The sequence below is a fragment of the Notechis scutatus genome, chromosome 1 (genome assembly GCF_049901735.1).
Source record: "Notechis scutatus isolate UNSWTSFEM ecotype Mainland chromosome 1, rNotScu1.2, whole genome shotgun sequence".
Lineage (NCBI taxonomy): Eukaryota > Metazoa > Chordata > Lepidosauria > Squamata > Elapidae > Notechis > Notechis scutatus.
The window spans coordinates 234,302,266-234,322,127 of record NC_142009.1 but is presented as its reverse complement, the minus strand read 5'-3'; the positions used below and the strand labels follow the sequence as shown (position 1 = coordinate 234,322,127).

The 19,862-nt window shown below is 44.4% G+C and overlaps 1 protein-coding gene and 1 pseudogene across 2 annotated transcripts in view; both read right to left on the bottom strand.

The window, feature by feature from the left end:
* Positions 1-388: 388 nt before the first annotated feature.
* On the bottom strand, positions 389-1,432 carry LOC148133270 (uncharacterized; annotated as a pseudogene).
* Positions 1,433-6,174: 4,742 nt separating this feature from the next.
* Positions 6,175-19,862, bottom strand: part of SYT12 (synaptotagmin 12) — a 58,862-nt gene continuing 45,174 nt past the window's right edge. For both annotated transcript variants that reach the window (XM_087950707.1, XM_026668135.2), the window contains exons 5-8: positions 18,149-18,364; positions 17,445-17,565; positions 16,114-16,247; positions 6,175-7,853 (exon numbers count right to left, since the gene is read on the bottom strand). In XM_087950707.1, coding sequence (XP_087806833.1) covers positions 7,680-7,853; positions 16,114-16,247; positions 17,445-17,565; positions 18,149-18,364 — 645 coding nt within the window. In that variant the 3' untranslated portion in view covers positions 6,175-7,679. The remainder of the gene's footprint in view (positions 7,854-16,113; positions 16,248-17,444; positions 17,566-18,148; positions 18,365-19,862) is intronic.

The following is a 19,862-nucleotide window of genomic DNA, read 5'->3' as shown; positions in this document are numbered from 1 at the left end:
GGTGTAGTCAAAGCTTCTAGGTCTTTAGCTAAGGCAGCCCCCAAAAGGGTAGGTGAGTTTTTAAACCCTTGGGGCAATCTGGTCCATGTATACTGTTGCTTCCGACCAGTTAAAGGGCTTTCCCACTCAAATGCAAATAAGTGCTGACTGCTCTCGTGTATAGGTATTGTAAAGAAAGCATCCTTTAAGTCTATGACTGAGAACCACCTGGCAGTCGGGGGGATCAAGCCTAAAATGATATATGGATTTGGGACCACCGGATGGATGGTTACAGTGGCCAAATTAACGACCCTGAGGTCCTGAACTGGCCTAAACCTACCTTCTCCCTTTGGAATGGGCAATATTGGGGTATTCCATTTGGATTTGGTGGGCACCAGAATATGTTATCTCAAGTATAGATCAATAACTTCTTGAATTGCTTGGACAATATGCCTGGGATTCCGACAGGCACTTTCATTGGTAGCTCTTCCACTATGATGGGAGGGTGGTAACTGGCAAAGCCTGGGGTGTTATCCTCAGCCCACAAATGTGGAACATTGAATTGTTTCCATTCATCCTCATCTCCCCGTCCCTTGTCCCTGGCCATCATGAACCTCCACTCTTCTTCTCTGGGTATTGTTACGTTTATCTTCCCATATCCCAGTGTCATTGTTCCATCCTCTTCAAAGGAGATCTGAGCTCGAAGTTTGCACAACAAATCCCTCCCCAGGAGTGGGATAGGACAGTCTGGCATATACACAAATTGATGTGTTATGGTTTGTCCTTTAGTTGTGCAAACGAGGGGCTCCAAAAATGGGTGCTGTAAAATACTTCCTGTTTCCCCCTGGATGTTAATAGTGTGGGGGGAGGCCTGTGTTAGGGGCTGGGTTAGGACTTACCTTGTGGCTCCAGTATCTACTAGGAAGGTAATAGGTTTGCCTCCTACATTTAGCCGGACCATAGGTTCTGGGAGGCAATCTGAACCCGGTCGGTTTCAGTCCCATTCTTCCACCTCTGCCAAGCCTATGAGAGGGGTTCTTTCAAATCCTTTCCTGTAACCTTGCCCTCCCCGGCTTCCTCTCGGGGGTCCTCGGAGGCCTCCTTGGAAATTCCCTCTTCTTCCATCTAGCCTCTCTTCTTTGTTCCTTTCTGGACATTCACCCTTCCAGTGTCCCTCCTTCTTACAAATAGCACACGGGTTAAGCCCTAACCCAGATCTGTTGCCCCTTGCTTGGCTGCCTCCTCTATCTTTTGGGGTCCACATCATAGCTGCCGCCATTAATTCAGCTTTTCTTTGCATCTTTTGATCTTTCTTCCGCTCTTCCTCTTTTTCCCTGTTTACAAAAACCTTCTGTGCCACCTCCATTAGCTCTCTCATGGGCTTACCTAGTGCTCCCTCAAGCCTTTGTAATTTACGGTGTATGTCTGTGGCACTTTGTGAGATAAATGCCATTGTTAGCATTCAGGCATTTGCATGATCAGTAGGATCTATGGGAGTGTACATGTGGTAAGTGTCAATAAGGTGGGCATAAAATGCTTCAGGGCTTTCTGTGGGCTCCTGCAACACCAGGGAAGGTTTTGACATATTCACTGAAGGCTTCCCTGCCACTCGGATGGCTCGCACAAGCACTGACTGGTAATCTCGTAGATGGTCCATATCCTGGTAAGAACTCCATTTAGGATCTTGGGATGGGAAGTGAGCCTCAACATGTGCTGCTAGATTTCCATCTGCCCTGACATCAGGTTTTAATATATCAGTTACTGCATTCCTAATCTTTTCCCTTTCTTCCGGATTAAACAGAGTCCCCATAAGTTGTTGGAGATCCATCCAAGTAGGATTGTGTGTGTCCACTATAGTTTTCACTAAATCTGCTACTTCTGTAGGTTTTTCACTAAAGGGACCATAGTGTAGTTTCCAGTTAAGTAGATCTGACGTAGTGAACGATACATGTTGGAACAATGGTAAGGTGACCGATGCTGCGGGGTCCTCATGATCTGTTACAAGCTGGTCAACCTGTCTAAGTGGTGCAGTCAGGGATGTTCTGTTTTGGCTCTTGTCCTTGCTGCCACCGGTTCAGTCTCTTGTTTAGGGTCTACCTGGGGGTCTACCTGGGCAGAAGTCCCCGGGGGTGAAAGATCGGCTTGGGCTGATCGATCTATCGTATCTGGTGGATCCCCAGGGCTTCTCATGAGGGGGGATATCCGGTCTAGTCGGGCTATTAATCCTGATGCCCCAGAGGATTCTCCCTCATCTGACATCGTTCTTAAGCCAAGAGGGGGTACGTATGGGGGTGGATGCGGTAGTTCTTCTGGGCAGCTAGGCATGACTGGGGTGGACTTCTTTAGTTTGGTCAGTGGTAAAGTTCGTGACACTAGGAGCCTGCACCATTGTATTTTGAATTTTCTAAGCCATGGTGGAGGGTGGTTTAATAGGTCAAGCCAAACATCTATATAAGGAGCTTGGTCTGGGTGTCCTAACGTAGGATGGAATACTAACTGATGAACTTGTATTGCTATAGAGGTGTCTAAAGTACCTATGGCTGGCCACCCCACTCCAAATGTTGGCCATTCTCCCTTACAAAACACCTGCAGTTTATGTCTACTCCACTTAAGACCATAGTCCTGAGATTCGTATGCTTCCTTAAAATGTTTCAGCATACACCTCAATGGGGTTAGGGGCAGACTTTCTCCACCTCCCATGAGCCACCCAGGTCACCAGACAAAACAACTGGGAAGAGGGATTAGAGAAGAAGGTATGGGGTCCTTCCTCTCTTGGTAACACCAGGGGGTTCCACACACTCACATCTGACCCAGGGAGCCGGGTGCACACGGTCTCCGATGGGAACTGCGGATGCCACTCACCTCCTACTGGCTCACGGTGCTGGACACTCACAGTCACCAATGGGAACTGCAGTAGCCACTCACCTCAACCATTCCTGACAAGTCCTCCCACCTTTGCTTAAGAGAGGGTAATCAGTCCTCTCCTCCATCCCTGCTTACAGGGAGGGATTGCTTCCCAAGTGCAATACTTGCCTGCAGGCGTGTCCCTTCTCTACTGGCCAGCTGAAAAATGTCCTGGTCTCCTTACCCTTTACCAGTGGTTCTTGGAGGTGTCAACCGCCATTGCCAGAACACAGCAGTATCGGGAAGGCCCTCGGATTCAAAGGACCGATGGCGCCTGGGATATTCCCTTCAACTCACCGAAGCACCGGCACCTGGGGTGGACCCTCCAGCGGGCCTCAGGGCCCCTTGTGTCCTGCTGCGGTCGCCATAAGCTGTTTACAGAAAATATCTAGTTCATAGATCATAATACTTAGACTTAGATTCAGATTTCCTGATTTTCACAATATCATATTAAGCAACGTCTATAATGTCTGCAATATAAGCTAAGGAACTTCTGCTAATGATAAGAATACTTTTCTGGTAATTTTCCACCCTGCTTCAGGTAGGCTGTAGTGAAGAAGGAATATGGGGAGATAGTCCATCAACATTTGGTAGAGGGCTTCTTCCTGAGAGAAGCACCAGTTAAGGAAGGTCTTTCTGCTAACTGACTGATTATATGTCATCAAGTCAATGTTGCCTGTTACAAACCACATACATTATCTCCATGAAAATTTTCTTCACCAAGATTACCCCAGTTGGCTAATTTCATTGTAGAGCATTTGGAAGGAAGGTGAGGCAGGAACGCCTGCTTGCACCAGCCCATCTGCGTATATGAAAAGTTACTAACCCTATATTAATGTCTCACTGTGAGAACATAACATACAACATCTGTACATTCATTGATCTATTACAGGTTCAGAAGCATGTGTAAATAACTACCTCCACCCTCCACAGCACATCAGTGCTTCAGAATACAGGTCTTAGCAACATATCAGTTAAAGTTCCCTCGTGTCAAATATGTTGCCGATAAACAATCCTAGTTTCAGAAATGGAAGAGGTTACTTAGTCCATCAAATCAGACTTCCTGTGAAGTGCAGGAATCCAAACTGAAACATCCCAGTCTGATTATTAACAAGAACACAAACAAGGATTTTGCTTGTAGACCTGCTTGTTCACTTGTTTAAAGCATCTGTCCCTAGTTTTAACAAGTTCTATTTCCTATCTAGCTTTATTTTAGAATTTTTCCCCTACTACATGAAATCTGTTTCCTAAGAAGATTCATTGTCTGTATAAACTAATCCTTGAAAAGATCTTTAAACTGTCAGCAGCAGCTTCTCTCTATGCTAAAATAGCCTGTTCCCTAGATACTATTCACAGGAGATGCTTAAATTACCTTTATTGAATGCCATGTTTTTCCTTAGAGCCACAGCTGGTAAAAGGCTTGTCTGGGCAGCAAGAGAGAACAACTTTTCTAGAGTTTACACCTTGCGGGGATCCTCACCATTATTTGGTAGCATGGGAAGAGATGTATTTTTTAACTTTATTTTTATTTATTTATTTGTCAAGCATGTATTAGATAACATGTGTAAGTGTAAACATGATTATGAATACATGAAATGGATACGAATAAAAAGGAACATTAGGACAGGGACAGTAGGCACATTGGTGTGCTTATGCACACCCCTTACAGATCTCTTAGGAAAGGGGTAAGGTCAACAGTAGACAGTCTAAGGATAAAGTTTTGTGGGTTTAGAGAACAAACCAGAGTCAGGTAGTGCATGCCAGGCATTGACCACTCTGTTGCTGAAGTATTTCCTGCAATTGAGTTTGGTGCAGTTTACCTTGAATTTGTATCTATTGTGTGCTCTTGAATTGTTGTGATTGAAGCTGAAGTAGTCATTGACGGGTAGGACATTGCAATAGATAATTTTATGAATCTATAGATAGTTTTATGTATGTATGTATGTATTATATAATTTTCTGGTAAAGAAGTCAGATGCCATTTCTGTGTGCTATAAAAATGCATGGCATATCCATCTAAAAACAAGCTATTTGTCACGTGCAAGAATTAAAGGTTTGCGCTGAGGGAAATCTTGCTTTTAAAATATTGATCAGTAAGTATTAAGAGCTGGAAGGAGCTTAAAAATATATTTTACTGTTTCTTTGGACCATGGGGTTCGATTTACATAAATAGTTAATGGGTTCTGCCACACCACCGTTCATTGCATTTTTCAAACCATTCCCAATGCCTCTCCAATTCCTCCTGGGATTCCCCCATTTCGTCCTCACCATTCATGAATTCTGAACATATTTAGCAAGGCTTTGCTCTGGAATTCAGAGGGAGATCCTTAGCCAAAGCTGGGCAGCTAAAGCAATACATGCTCTGCCTCACAACATGCCAGTTGTGAAGTTATCCCATGCTGGACTGAGCTTCCAGTAGTCCATGAATTAAAAAAGACCTTCTGTTCCATTACAAGGAGACCAAGTTTGAATTCATCCGGGAGCTAGTCTAGGAAGTTCTGTGTAGTATCCCAGCAAATCCAGATTCAAAGCTGGCTATTTCTTGAGCTGGGCTAAATAAAATAGAGGTAATAGGACAAGCTAATTGTCTAGTCAATGTGAATTGTTCTCTCTGGAACATCATCCTCACAGATATTAGAATGGCCCCCACTCTGCCACTCTTCCAGAAGGCACTGAAGACCTGGTTCTGCCAGAAGGCCTGTGGAACCCAGAGCGGGATGGAACCCATTAAATGGCTTGTGTGAGGTGCTGTCCCCGGATTAATTTATTATATGACTTATTAGTTTTATTGTTTTTATACAGGGTTTTGTATTCTGTAAGCCACCATGTGCGAAAAGGCGGCAATATAAATTCCATAAACAAACAAATAAACAAATAAATAAATAGCCATAAAGACAGGATGACCTCAGTAAAACCCATGTTTCCTTAAAGGGAAGAAGGAAAAAATGGTTTTCCCTGGGTGTCAAGAAAAAAGAGTCTCGGGGATTTTGCCACTGGCACACTCTTGATATCATATGATGGATGGGGGTGCAAACGTGATAAAGATTGATATAGATATGGGAATATTACTTTCCATCTTGCATGTGTTACTGTTGAGATTTTAAATCAGTTGCAAATTGGAAAGCTAGCCAACTAATCAGACGTTCACAAAATTACTACACAAGGATCAAAAAGATGAAAGATTGCCTAGAAACCATATCAGAAGATGGCTTAGTTGTTTGTAAGATTAAGATTTTTTTATCCTGTTGATGTTCCTACATTCTTTTTACAAATTTTACAATGAATAAAAGAGATTTTTTATTTACTTTTATTTACTTATTTATCAAATTTATATAGCCACCTATTTCACAAAAGTGACTTACTGGGTGCAAATACATCATCCACAATGTTTTCAGTAACCATGAAATATTTTGCCATAGAATTTCTTTTTGTTTTGCTCAATTTTATTTTTATTTTTCACACTGCCATTCCTTATTTCTCAAAATACAAATATTTAAAGTCCTACGACTGATGTGGCCTTGAATTACAAATCACCCAGTCAAATTTCCAATATTAAGGATGGTTCTGTCATGCATGATACATCTGTATCCACTCCACTTCCCCTCTTCTTCTACATGATCTCAACTGCTTTTTGAAATCAAGCACACATAAAATAATTAAATAAAGCATTCACATTTTATAGACAGGCTGGTCTCCAATTGCTCATAAATGGTGAAAAGGGGAAGGAAAAGTCCATTGGTTATTCAATTCTATACCATATGTACAAAATAAGGCCCAGTGAATTTACACCACGGTAGATAAGCACAATATTGCATCCTCTGTGACGATAAAGTTCCTATTGGACATTGGAACTAAACAGGACCATGCCAGAGGCCAGGAGGGAATTGAATGAGCAGAAGTCATCTCTGTGATGGTGCTGTGCTTTTTGGGATTACCTTTTTACCATAATTCAAAGAGAGGAGAAAGATTCATGAATCTTCAAAGCAAATGTGTTGAGTTTTTACAGCAAGCAGTAGTCCATATATCTAAAGATGCACATATTTCTTTGTAAAAGTTCACTTTGTCAAATATTTACTCAAATATGAGCCTTTTAGCTTTCTTCTCCAAAACAGGCAAACAGGACAACAGTACTTGAATCTCAACCATGATAAGACACATGTGACAATGGTTGCCCAAAAATGTGACTTAAGCAACTTTAGTTGGAAGTAATTTTGCCCAAATTTATCTGAAATAATCAAGACTTGATTCCCAAGAAATGTGAGAAGAAAGGAAGTATAAAATTGTGATCCATATACATTTATATCAAGCAGGACCCAGTCACTCCCAAGAATCTGACTTCCAAGTCAACATGTCCGAAACACAGGTGATGTCAAATGCATAAAATACCATAAGCTTTCCTTTTAAGTCTTCTTCAATAGAGAAAAATAATGTGGAAAAGCAAGACTCAGTATGAAAGAACTTCAAGAATAATTGGCTGTCCAAGTTGATGATGTTAGAATGATGGAATCAAAAGACTACCTTATTTGTCCACCAGCTACTAGGCATCCATCTGTATTTATATATCTTCTTCTCTTGTTGTTTTAGCTATGATTCTTTTCCAAGGCTTGGGTAGTCTCATTTGGCAACACATCATCACATAATCATCTGTCATTGCTATTATTTGTGAGGAATATTTAGATTAAAAAAAACCTCCCATGGTCTCACAAATTCATTGTTCCAACAGCATCGGCCTACTGAAGTTATTTATTTATTTAAGCACCATGTTGGATTATTTTTGGTGAGGTGCAGGTAATCCCTTAGCTTTGTCGAAGTGCGTGCCACATGGATATAGGTTTTCTCAAGGTAGCCAACATTTGATTCCAGTGAGTGATGCCCATGCCTCCTGCAGCTGGTCCTATGACAACATGACCAATATTTTCAGCTCTTCCATCTTCACAGCACTGTGCGACCGTCACCCGAAGAGACAGTTCCTGTAAAGTCATAAATTAAGATTAGAATCTTTGAAGGCACACAGTGCATTGGAATTGTGCTACCTTCAACTGACAAACTACACCCAGTTATGCAGATTAGTTTAAATAAAGTAATCCAATTGGAAGGTTGAAAGTTGGGGAACTTGCCCTGAGTCACAAAGCTTGCCCATCTTACCCTTTTCAACAGCTCCACAATACTGCCCAGTGCCCTCACTCCTATGCTCCATCATCCCTTTGAGCCTTCAATGAGATTTCATTCTGGTGCTCCATTATCCCATTGGTACAAAACCTGGTAGCCAACAGACACGCCACTTTTGTGCTTTTTGTGATGAGAGGAAAAAAGACTAAAAATCCCTAGCTGGCCACTGTGCTGTGGGAGTGGCAAGCTCATCCCTCAGAGCAACAGGAGAGGATGGAGATGGGTAATGCAAAATATCACTGTGTTCTGATAGAAGATGGCAGGGAGAAGTTCAGGAACTTGGTGCTGAAATTTCTCACCAATGGGACATGAACTGTGCCACAGCTCTAAAGGAAATGCTGCAGAACCATATTCATAGTTTTTTTTTTTTTGCACAGTTCATCACTTCAGCTTCTCAAGAGCCATGAAAGCCTCACAACATCATGGGAAAATGTGTTTCTGTGTACACCAGTATAAATTTCCATTTTGTCCAAGGCCATTCACTGCAACCATGTAATGGAAAAGTCTATGATCTTGTACCTACAGAGGTCCATCAAGACCAAAGGAAACAGCCATGCTGAGCATCTTCTCAGAAGTCACTGCTGTGATAATCAGACTAACAGGTTTAGTTTAATTAAAATGTTTGGTTTAATATTTTTTTGGCTTTATATTCTGAATCTGATCACCCCATTCCAAAACCAACTTCAATTTTTATCTCTCCAGAAGTTTGGTCACCTGTGATTTAAATAAGCCTCTCAATATGCAGTCCTGATTTCTGGCGTTTGGAGGAAGTTGAAGACATATCAGGAACAAGAAGGACAGAAAAGAAAAGAGAAGAGAAGAGAAGAGAAAAGAAAAGAAAAGAAAAGAAAAGAAAAGAAAAGAAAAGAAAAGAAAAGAAGGGCAAGGCAAGGCAAGGCAAGGCTGATGTGGAAAAAGCCATTTAAAACTGAAGGTAGGCAGGGCTTGAACAACTGCATGAGAGAAAAGACATTTGTCTGAACAAGTCAAATTTTAGAAGCTCCATCTTGGATGAATTTCTTAGAACACTCCAAAATGTGTCTTCAAATGCAGATCCTATTATTTGGGGAAACTTTTGCTGCTCTAATGTAGACTGAAGTGTATGACCTCAGACTTTCAATAGCAACTAGAAACTTTATTCTAAGTTAGTCTTTGCTCTGTTTGCAAATGAAACAGTAATAGGTCTTCAGGCAGCCTGCATATTTATGTATAATATCTTTTTTATCATTTGTTCCCATTCTGTTTATTTTTGTGAACGCTCGTTCCAGAAGCTTTATCCTATCTCTTCTGATCATCTCATCTTTAAGAAAAAGTGTGATAACAAGAAACGCAAGCCTTTTTTTCGTTTTATTGTGATATCCCATCTTTTTACTTGTCTTCATGCTGCTGCTGAATAAAGCTTCCTCATGCAGTAACTTCTCACTTGAAGATTATTCTTTTAGCTAGGGTTCATTAGATTCCAGCACAAAAGGATTTGAATGACTGAAAAGCAAATGGAGTTAAATATTCAGCCTACCAAATGATATGCTGATTGGTTTACATCTCCCATGTCAGTTTTTTTTCCGCAGAATTTAACCTGAAAGCCTCTGCTTTTATGCCAAATCTTTCTAGACAGAATCTATTTTCCATCAAGAAGAACTTGTGAAATCACCAAGACTAAGATTGCAGAATTGAATGCTATAAGCCTATTCTGTTTCAGTTTATTTACTTTTGCTAAGTAACATTTCTGGTCTGAATTTATCACAGTGCCCTAATCTGGTGCACCCTGCAACACTCTGTGATGCCTGTAAAACTTCCCTTCAGTTCACATGATCACTGACACAAACAGTTCAGTGTAGGGTAAGGCATAAACCACCTTGTATTTATATCTGCCATAATCCCCAAAAGGTCTATGTTTGTTGAGAAAAATAGTAATTATTTACAGACTGTCAAAAGTAAATGCATTTATTCAGTAAATTTATATGGCTGCCCAACTCACACAGTAACTCTGGGCACCATACAGCAATAAAAAGCCACAATTTAACACACACACACCCATTCACCTGAGTCACTTTTTAACGTTTCTACTCCATTTTGTAGTTCAGCATTTTGTCCCAATGATCTGGCTTTAATTGCACAGCCATGATTAAAAGCCACCATCTAAGCCTGGTGTCGTGTCCGGCGCAGGAAGGAAGCTCGGAGTCAGTGACAAAGTTCAGCTCTTTATTGTGCTCCAGTACATGCTTGGGAAAGGAAGGAAAAACCCCGGCTTTTTATTTCCAAACCGCGGCGGCCCACGGCCAATGACATCGTTAATCTCCCGCCTTGGTTCAACCAATAGCGGGAGATTCTTAACGGACTAATCCGGGCGGCTTGCCCGACCAATCCGGTTGCCGCGCGCTTTAGCCAATCGCAACGCGGGTTTGCAAGTATGTTAATTCCTTGTACAGAACACCCTCCCCTCTTGGTTCATTCCTACGCAACGTAGTCCCGTGAAGTAGGCGGGCTCCGTACTTGTCTACTGGACCTGCGCAGGTCAGTTGTTTCCTGGCTCCCGGCCTGTTCAGTCGGGTTTTTGTTGCTCTCAGCCTATTTGATGGAATCGCCTGGAGTGTGGGCCTGCTGCTGCAGCTCCTCCCGGTCTACCCGGGTTGGTCGAGCTGCGACTTTTGCCGCTCCCGCTTGGTCTTTCCGGGCTGGTCGAGCTGGCTTGGCTGCTTCTCCCTGGTGCGGCTTCGAGTTGGCTGATATCTGGTGAGTATTGTTGGTTGTGTTCTATTCTTTCTTGGTCCCCTGTATTTTCCCTCCCCCTTGGTTTGTGTTAATGGGGTTGTCTGTGCTTGCTTGCGTGTCGGTTGTGTTTTTTATTCGAGATCTTAACTGATCTATGTGGCGTTTCCACGCTTGTCCGTCCGTTGTTTGTAGTCTGTATGAATGGGGACCTGTTGTTTGTTATAGTTGCCGGTACCCATAGTGGGTCTCCGGTAAGGTTTTTTGCGTAGACTGCATCGCCTGGTTTAAATGCCCGGTGTTTGCTTGATGAGTCCGGGGTTTTTCCGGGTTGTATGTGGGGTGCAGTCTGTCAAGTGGGGACCTTAGTTTCCTCCCCATCAGTAATTCTGCCGGGCTTTTGTTTGTTGTCGTGTTAGGGGTTATATGTTGTATTAGAAGCAGTTTATTTATTTTTTTCCTGTATATCCCGTGCTCGATTTTTTGGATGGTTTTTTTGTGAATTGGACCATCCGTTCCGCCTCCTACCGCTGGCCGGATGAGCCGTCGCTGTCAAGGCGTGTCGTATGCCCTTTTCTGCTAGGAATTTTTCAAATTCCAGCGAGGTGAATTGGGGCCCGTTGTCCGACACGATGACATCAGGAAGGCCGTGGGTCGCGAACAGTTTATTTAGTACCCTGGTGACGGCTTCAGTTGTGGTGATTTTCATGTTGCTTACCTCCAGCCAATTGGAGTAAGCGTCCACCGTGACGAGGAATGTGTGTCCCCTTGTGGGACCGGCAAAATCTATATGTATTCTAGACCACGGTCCCCTGGGGGTCTCCCATTCTAATATTGGCGCGGCAGGGGGATTTGGTCTGGTTTCTTGGCAGCGTGAACACCTGGCCACCCACCCTTCAATTTCTTTATCTATGCCTGGCCACCATGCGTAACTTCTGGCCAAGGCTTTTGTTCGTACGATGCCTGGGTGCCCGTCATGCAGAAGTTTTAATACTTTCCTTTGCAACTTCTCTGGTACGACCACCCTGTCCCCCCATAACAAGCAACCTTTCTGTAGAGATAGTTCTGTTTGTCTGTTTCTGAAGGGTTTGAACGATTCGTCGTTGTCTTTTTCCGGCCACCCTTTCTCTACCCAGTGCAATACCCGCGCCAGACGTTTGTCTTTATTTGTTTCTCGGCAATGTCTGACGCGGTTATGGGCAGGTCGGGTAGCGCCTCTATGCTGAGGGTGGTCGTCGTGGGTGCTGGGTCGTCGCCGAGGTCGGGTAATGGCGAACGGCTCAGTGCGTCTGCATGGGTGATTGTCTTACCGGGCGGTGTGTGAGCCGTAGTCGTAAGCGGCGAGGAATTCGACCACCTTGTCATCCTGGGGGATAGGATGTTCGGTGTGGCCCTGTTTCCCGCCAGGATTCCTAGCAACGGCTTGTGATCTTTGATAATTGTGAATCGACGGCCGTAAAGATACCGTGGAATTTCTTTACGGCTGCAACGATGGCAAGGGCTTCCTTGTCTAGTTGGCTGTAGTTTCTTTCTGGCTTGCTAAGTGTTCTTGAGAAAAATGCAATGGGTGCTTCTTTTCCGTCCATTAGGGTATGGCTGAGGACGGCACCGACGCCAAAGGTGAGGCGTCGCATGTGACGGTAAGGGGTAGAGTCTCGTTGTATTGTATGAGGACGGCGTCCGAGGTTAGCAGGTCTTTTGTTTTCCTGAATGCGGTTTCTCACGCGTCCCCAGGACCATTTTGTCGCTTTTGTCCAGGAGTCTATGCAAAGGCTCCGCCGCGGTTGCCTTTTTGGGGTAAGAACACGTTATAAAAATTGAGTAGTCCCAGAAATGCCTGCAACTCTGTCTTGTTTTTGGGGGTCGGGGCTTCCTTGATGGCTTTTACTTTGTTCCCGGTCGGGTGGATGCCATGTCGGTCTAGGAGGTACCCCAGAAACTCGACTTTCTCTGTGTAAAGTTGGCATTTCTCCTTTTCACTTTTAAACCGCCCCTTTGAATTTCTCTAGTACTTCCCTTAGGCGACCCTCTAGTTCCTCCCGGTTGGTTGCTGATACTAATACGTCATCGAAGTAAGGGACCACCCTTTTATTCCTTGTAGGAGTCTCTCCATGAGGCTTTGAAAAATCCCTGGGGCCACGCTGACTCCAAACTGGAGTCGGTTACAATGAAACGCCCCGGTGGGTGACAATAGTCTGTGCCTCGGCGGTTTCATCATCGACCGGCAGCTGCTGATAGGCTTGTGCCAGGTCGAGCCAGAAGACTTTGCCCCCCAGTGAGTGAAGTAGATGTTGCACGACTGGGACGGGGTATGCGCTTTGTTGCAAGGCGCCATTGAGGGTGGCCTTATAGTCCCCACAAATCCTTATTGACCCGTCTGGCTTGACTGGGGTGACTATTGGGGTCTCCCACCGGGCGTGATCAATTGGCTGCAGAACCCCCTGTTTGACGAGCTTGTCAAGCTGCTCGCCTATTTTCCCCGAAGCGCGAAAGGCACCCGCCTCGGCTTTAGGCGGATGGGGTTGACGTTTGGGTCTAAACTGAAAGAGATAGGGGTCCCCGGTACTTGCCTAAGGTGCCGTCGAATACTTCCTGGAAGTCCTTAGCCAGCTGCTGTTCCCAGTCGGTTTCCTCAGTGTGGTTTATCCCGTGACCCGATGCCCAATGGTGCGAACCATTGGAGTCCCAGGAGGCTTGGTCGGTTCCGGTCCACTATTGTGATGGGAAGTTTTGCGGTGCGGCCCTTGAAGGCTACGTTGAACTGTCCTGTCCCGATGACGGGATGCGGTTCCCTTGGTAGTCTTTGACTATCAATCTTTGGTTCTCTAGCTCAGCCTTGTGGAGATTTGGTACTAGTCGCTTGATTTCTTCCCAGGCGATCATGGAAAGGTAGGACCCGGAGTCCACCTCCATGCGGCAAAGCTCGCCCTCGATGCTTACTTCCACGTAGACCTTACGGGTATCGTTGGTCTCGGCGTGGCCAATTGTGAGTGTCTGGTGGGTTTCCTCCTCTGTTGGTCTCCCCGTTTCGGCCGGCCACGGCTGTCCCTGTTCCAACGAGTGTCGGGTTGGTGCTCTCGGTGCCTGGGGGAGGTGTTGTCTCGCCGCCGGTTGCTCGGCTCGGCGCCGGGGCTGTAATTTTCCTAAGCCGGCAGACTCGGGCGATGTGGCCCTCTTGTTGCAATTCCGACAGGTCGCGTCGAAAAAACGGCAGTCTGCTCGGTAGTGGTTGCCCCCGCACCCCGCACACTGGGTCCCCAACTTACGACCTCGCTTGGTCTCGTCGTGTCTGGAGCCGATGGACGCCTTCTTCTTCTCCTTCGTCTGGGGTGTCCGAGGCGGAGTCCAGGTCGCCATGGTGTGTGGCGGTTTCTCGGCGGTTAGCCTCGGGGTTGTCGGCGCGGTCCCCGTTCTCCGCTTTCCGTAGTCGAGCTGCCGATTTCTTGGTGGCTTCGGCGGCGGACGCTTTCTGCCAGGGCGACATCCGAGACTGATGTCCCCTTGCCATTAGATGGCTTTTCAGTGCCTGGTCCCGGAGACCTAGGACCACGCGGTCTCGGAGGATGTCGTCTAGTTTATGGAATTCGCACAAACCCCGAGGTCCCTTAGAGCAGCTATGAAGTCGCTTATGCTCTCGTCCTGCCGCTGATTTCGCCGGTAGAATTCGTCTCGCCGGATGAGGATGGGCACGGTGGGAGCGTAGTGGTTTTTTAGCAATGGCGCAAGGTCGGCCCAGTCCATCGCCTTTACGTCTGCGGGTTTGGCGAGGGCTTTCGCCATTTTGAACACTGCGGCCCCGCAGTGTGTCAGGAAAACAGCCCTTTCTTGTTTCCGTGGCATCCTTCAAGTTGCTACTCTCGAGGTACATCTGGAAACGATCAGCGTACGATTCCCAGTCCTCGGTAGCCGGGTTGAATTGTGCGGGCGGAGTGAGGCCGCCATCGTGTTGGTCTTTGTCTTCCTCCGGACACGTGCTTGGTGGTTCCTTCTTGTATCCCATCCTCGTCGCCAGTGTCGTGTCCGGCGCAGGAAGGAAGCTCGGAGTCAGTGACAAAGTTCAGCTCTTTATTGTGCTCCAGTACATGCTTGGGAAAGGAAGGAAAAACCCCGCCTTTTTATTTCCAAACCGCGGCGGCCCGCGGCCAATGACATCGTTAATCTCCGCTCTTGGTTCAACCAATAGCGGGAGATTCTTAACGACCAATCCGGGCGGCTTGCCCGACCAATCCGGTTGCCGCGCGCTTTGCCAATCGCAACGCGGGGTTTGCAAGTATGTTAATTCCTTGTACAGAACACCTGGGGTATTAAACTCAAGGCCCGGGGGCTGGCCCTGGCCCACAGGGCTGCCTTGGAAACAGCGAAGTACCACCCCACAGTGCCTCTAACAGTGAAAACGGAGCTCAGGAGAGTCTCCAGAGCTCCATTTTCACTGGCAAAAAGTTGTAGGAGGCCATTGCAGCCGAAAATGGAACTTGGGAGCCCGTTTTTGCTGGCAGAGCACTCGGGCCACCACAGGCATCCCCCACCATGAGTGATGTCGAGCTGGACACGCCCACCCTGGCCCCAGCCCCCACAGCCCCCCCGAAGTCAAACATAATCCTGATGCAGCCCTCAATGAAATCGAGTTTGACACTCCTGATCTAAGCCAAGGTCATGTACTATAAACCCAGCAGATGGGACAGACCTATTTAATTCTACTCTTGTCCCTCAAACTCTGAAGCACGCACAGAGGGAGCCACTATTTCAAGTTCTGCGGCCAGTGACAATGGTTCTGTTTAAGCAGTCTGTGGCTGATGTAAGTCTAGCAGGATATGCTTACATGTAAAACAGCTATATCGACATGCCAAAAGTTGACTTATGATCATACACCATTCACCTGACTCAGCATAAGCTGAAATGAGAAAATGCACAGCTGCCTAGCTGAGCACATTAGAGTGTGTACAAGGTCCCAGATCCAATCCTTGGCATCTCTAGCTGAAAGCATCTCAAGCAGTAGGGCTGTGGAAAAAACTACCGCTTGAATCACCATGGACAATCCTGACTGGAATGGCTCAGGACCAGTTCCTCTGTAGGGTCACATGCAAATGTGAACCACTAAATCAACATTATTCCAGCTAGACTCCTAGTAAATAATCCAGTCAAGTTACAGATCAGGGCAAAAACTGAACATGGGTCCTTCAACACCACTTGTACAATAGCACCTAATGTCTCAGGAATGCTTGGGCTAGAGATGAATGCCAAAACCACCAGCATGTTGGTGCACTGTACATGCTTTAATGCCTGTGCCTATAGCAGGGTGGGGGTTCATTGGAGGGCGCCGGGTATATATCCTTTGAACCAGAGAACTCTTACCTGCAGGACAATTGCTGGCACTGAAAAAATCATGGCCTCATTAAACACTGGATTTGTGTCATCTCGCTTTACTGCGGTTTTTTTCTTGCTGATCTTCCTCCCATCTTGCAGCAAGTACACTTTGACAAAAGGATCTGAAGGAAGAGTAAGAACAAATGGTTTCTTTTATTCCAAAGAAACAGTTTTCACACCATGTTTATTTTATCTTTGAAACTCTATAATAACTTCAGTGGTTGCAGTTTCTGCTACTACGTTCCACCTCGTTTTTTTTATTCTGGACATCAAAGATGAATAGAAAGTATGTTACCACAAAATACAAAAATATGTCTCACATTATGGTCAGATTTTAAAGCATTATAATCAGAGTCTTTGGGGTAGAATGGGTTAACTTCTACAAACACACGTGTGACCCGAACTAGGAGAAATCCAATTAATTAAAATTGGAAATTAACTGATCATTTCCTAATTTCTTCAAAGACACTAACCTCCTACAGATCTTCAATTTCTGCTAATGGCTATTTAAGTAGCTTGATGCTTAAGATGAAAATTCCAAAATATGCAACGGCTGTCCTGCTATGATCACTTTCTGGAAAAGATCATAGAAACTTGGCAACACATTGTGAAGGTCTCAATCCCTCAGCCAATCTCCATATTTTCTGCCTTGAATCTTTTATTATTGGAAAAATCAATTATAAATCTATAACGTATATTTAGCAAACATTAAAAGTTAAGATCATGGAGGGGGGAGATAATTATTTTTTAATTCTACCTGATGACCGATGTGGGAGAAATGAGATTTTTCAGCTACTGTATTTGTTCCCTTCGGCCTTACAAAACTGCTTTGGAGAACTGGGGCACAGGGGTCATTACATTCCATCCTTTCTACTTTTTAAAGCTTTTACTGAATGGTTGGAATGAATTTCAGCCTCAGAATGTGGGTAGCAGATGTGGTTCATTCATTGCATTTAGAAATAAAGTCACCTGCTACCAGCATACAGAAAACAGAATTCCTCCACTGATCCTAAGGATTTAGTAGAGTTTATCATAGTTTTACACAGATCAATATTTTTATAATACAGGGAATGTATTGCAGACATTAGTATGTATGTCACTTCTTCCACTCCCTGGTTTTGTAGCAGAACTAAATCCTTAAAGAAATTATGATAAAATAGATTGCAATACATTATTATTCCACTCTTCTACTCAACTTGCAAGAGAACCAGATTGTACTCTCAACCATTGCTGACTCATTCACTGAATGCTGAATGTTTATAATTTATCCAGCACCGGGGAGAAGGGGTGGAGGAAGGGACAAGAGGGATCCTACTGACCTGCAATCATTTTTCCATTAGTCCACACAAGATTCTTGGCTTTAACCACAACTACAGTCAATCGCTCTGCTGTGGGTAAATAGCTAAGACACAGCAGGATTTCACCCACTGAATCAGTTGCCTGTAAATAAAAAGGAGAGGAACATTCATTATTCAGTATAAGCCTTGCAGAAGGAACTAATGGCATCATCCATTTTGTTCTCTCCTGAGTCCGAGGATGGGGAATACATTAGAATGCCACCAGGAAAGTTGCCCTAAAAACTGAACTTGACCTTGAGATCTACTAAGAGGCTGAAGAAGCTCCCTTAAATCCTTCTGTTTCATTTAATCCTTAGGAATCTATTTTGCCTAGTCCTCCTGCAACTACAACCTCAACCAAGCAGCTCACAAGTGAGAACAATAACCGTGTCACACTAACAGCACAGAGATTTTCCTTCACTGCTCTTGGGACCACTGACTCATTTTTAGAGAACAATGATGACAGAACTGGAGACTCTGAGATTCTTGCCTGAAGGAAGGCATGACATATTGAGATACAACCAAGTTACTTTGGCTCCCGAGGTAGGACAATCTTGCAAGAGCCGTTTCCCTTTCATGATAGTACACTAGTAACAAAACCAGCAATGGTCCTAAATGATAGGCCTTCCTTCCAGGACTCCAAATCAGTTGTGCAGTAGTAGCATGAACCACGAAAACGCTCTCACCTTATTCATGTCCTGCAGATAAAGCCAGGCGTTGAAAGGCCGGACAAAAATACCCAAGTCGGACAACTTCAGCTCAGCCACACCAGTGCTGATGTTTCTCTCATCCTCATCAATGCCAAAAACAGAGAATCTCAAGCTGTTTTCCTCCAACGTGGAAGGATCCAAGGGAATGGAAAACTTCTCATCAAAGAAGACTGAGTAAGCACTTCTTTGGATCTGTATAGAGAAAGAGAATGCAGTAGAAGAAGTTTAAAGATATTCAAGTTAAAAAAGCCACTCATGGCAAGGGAGATGAAGCTGTCACTCTTTTTTAAAGAGATGTTTTTTGTTTTAAACATGAATTAGTAGCAATAGCAAAGGCACTTATATACCACTTCACAACCTTTCACAGCCCTCTCTAAGTGGTTTACAGAGTCAGCATACTGCCCCCAACAATCTAGGTCCTAATTTTACTGACCTCGGAGGGATGGAAGGTGGAGTCAACTCTGAGCCAGTTAGAATAGAATTGCCGACCTGCTAGCAGCTGGCAGTCAGTGGAAGTAGCTGCAGTACTACATTCTAACCACTGCACCACCTGAATATTATCAGTAGCCACTTAATAGATCAGAAAACCTAAATAAATTTGAGCTACCCAAAACCATAACTGACACCCCTCTACTCGTTGTAGAATACCTTATGCCACCAGACTTGAAATTCTAGAACTAGAAAACCTTGAATTACGCCGTCTTCGGTCTGATTTAAGCATGGTATATAAAATCATACATTGCAATGTCCTACCTGTCAATGAATACTTCAGCTTCAACCATAACAACACAAGAGCACACAATAGATACAAACTCAAAGTTAACCGCACCAAACTTGATTGCAGGAAATACGACTTCAGCAATAGAGTGGTCAATGTCTGGAATACTCTACCCGACTCTGTAGTTTCTTCCCCAAACCCCAAAAACTTTAACCTTAGACTGTCTACTATTGACCTCACCCCTTTCCTAAGAGGTCTGTAGGGGGCGATGCATAAGCACACCAACAATACCATCCCTGTCCTATTGTTTCTCTTATTCTTCTTTTATTTTTCTTATATGTACCCATTTCATGTATTCACAACTATGTATACACTTATACTTATTATCTTGTAAACAATTCGCAAATCAAATAAATAAAAATAAATAAATAAAATAAATAAAACAGTGAGTAAAGGATGTTTTGTCTTATTATGCTTCTTGTTCCCTGACCTGAAGAATCCCCCAAAGAGAACTTTAATAAACAAAAGTCACGAATGGCACTAACAGAAATCTATAGAGGCACGGGAGGTTAATCATCGTTTTGCAGGAACTGTTCCTTATCCCTACAAAGAGCAACGATACTGTTATTAAAACAAGTCTACAAATCTGAACAATGCAATGATCCCCCGATTCTAAATTGTAGGTTTTCTGCAGTGCACTGCAATTTGTTCCATAGGACAGTTAAATCCTGATCTAATGAGAAACATGCGATTGTAGAATGAGGGGAGAGAGGGAAAACAAAGTCCATTTTCCAGCAACAGCACATTTCGACTGCTCTTCAAACACAGCATGGCCCACGAAGGGTCCCAAGGAGTGGTAAAAGAGAGACTAGGGCAGAAGACACCCAATCAGCCCTCCTGCAGTGGGGTAAAAGGAAAGATTTATATGCAGGTTCAGAGCCACAACTGCTGTAATATATGTAGCAATGTGAA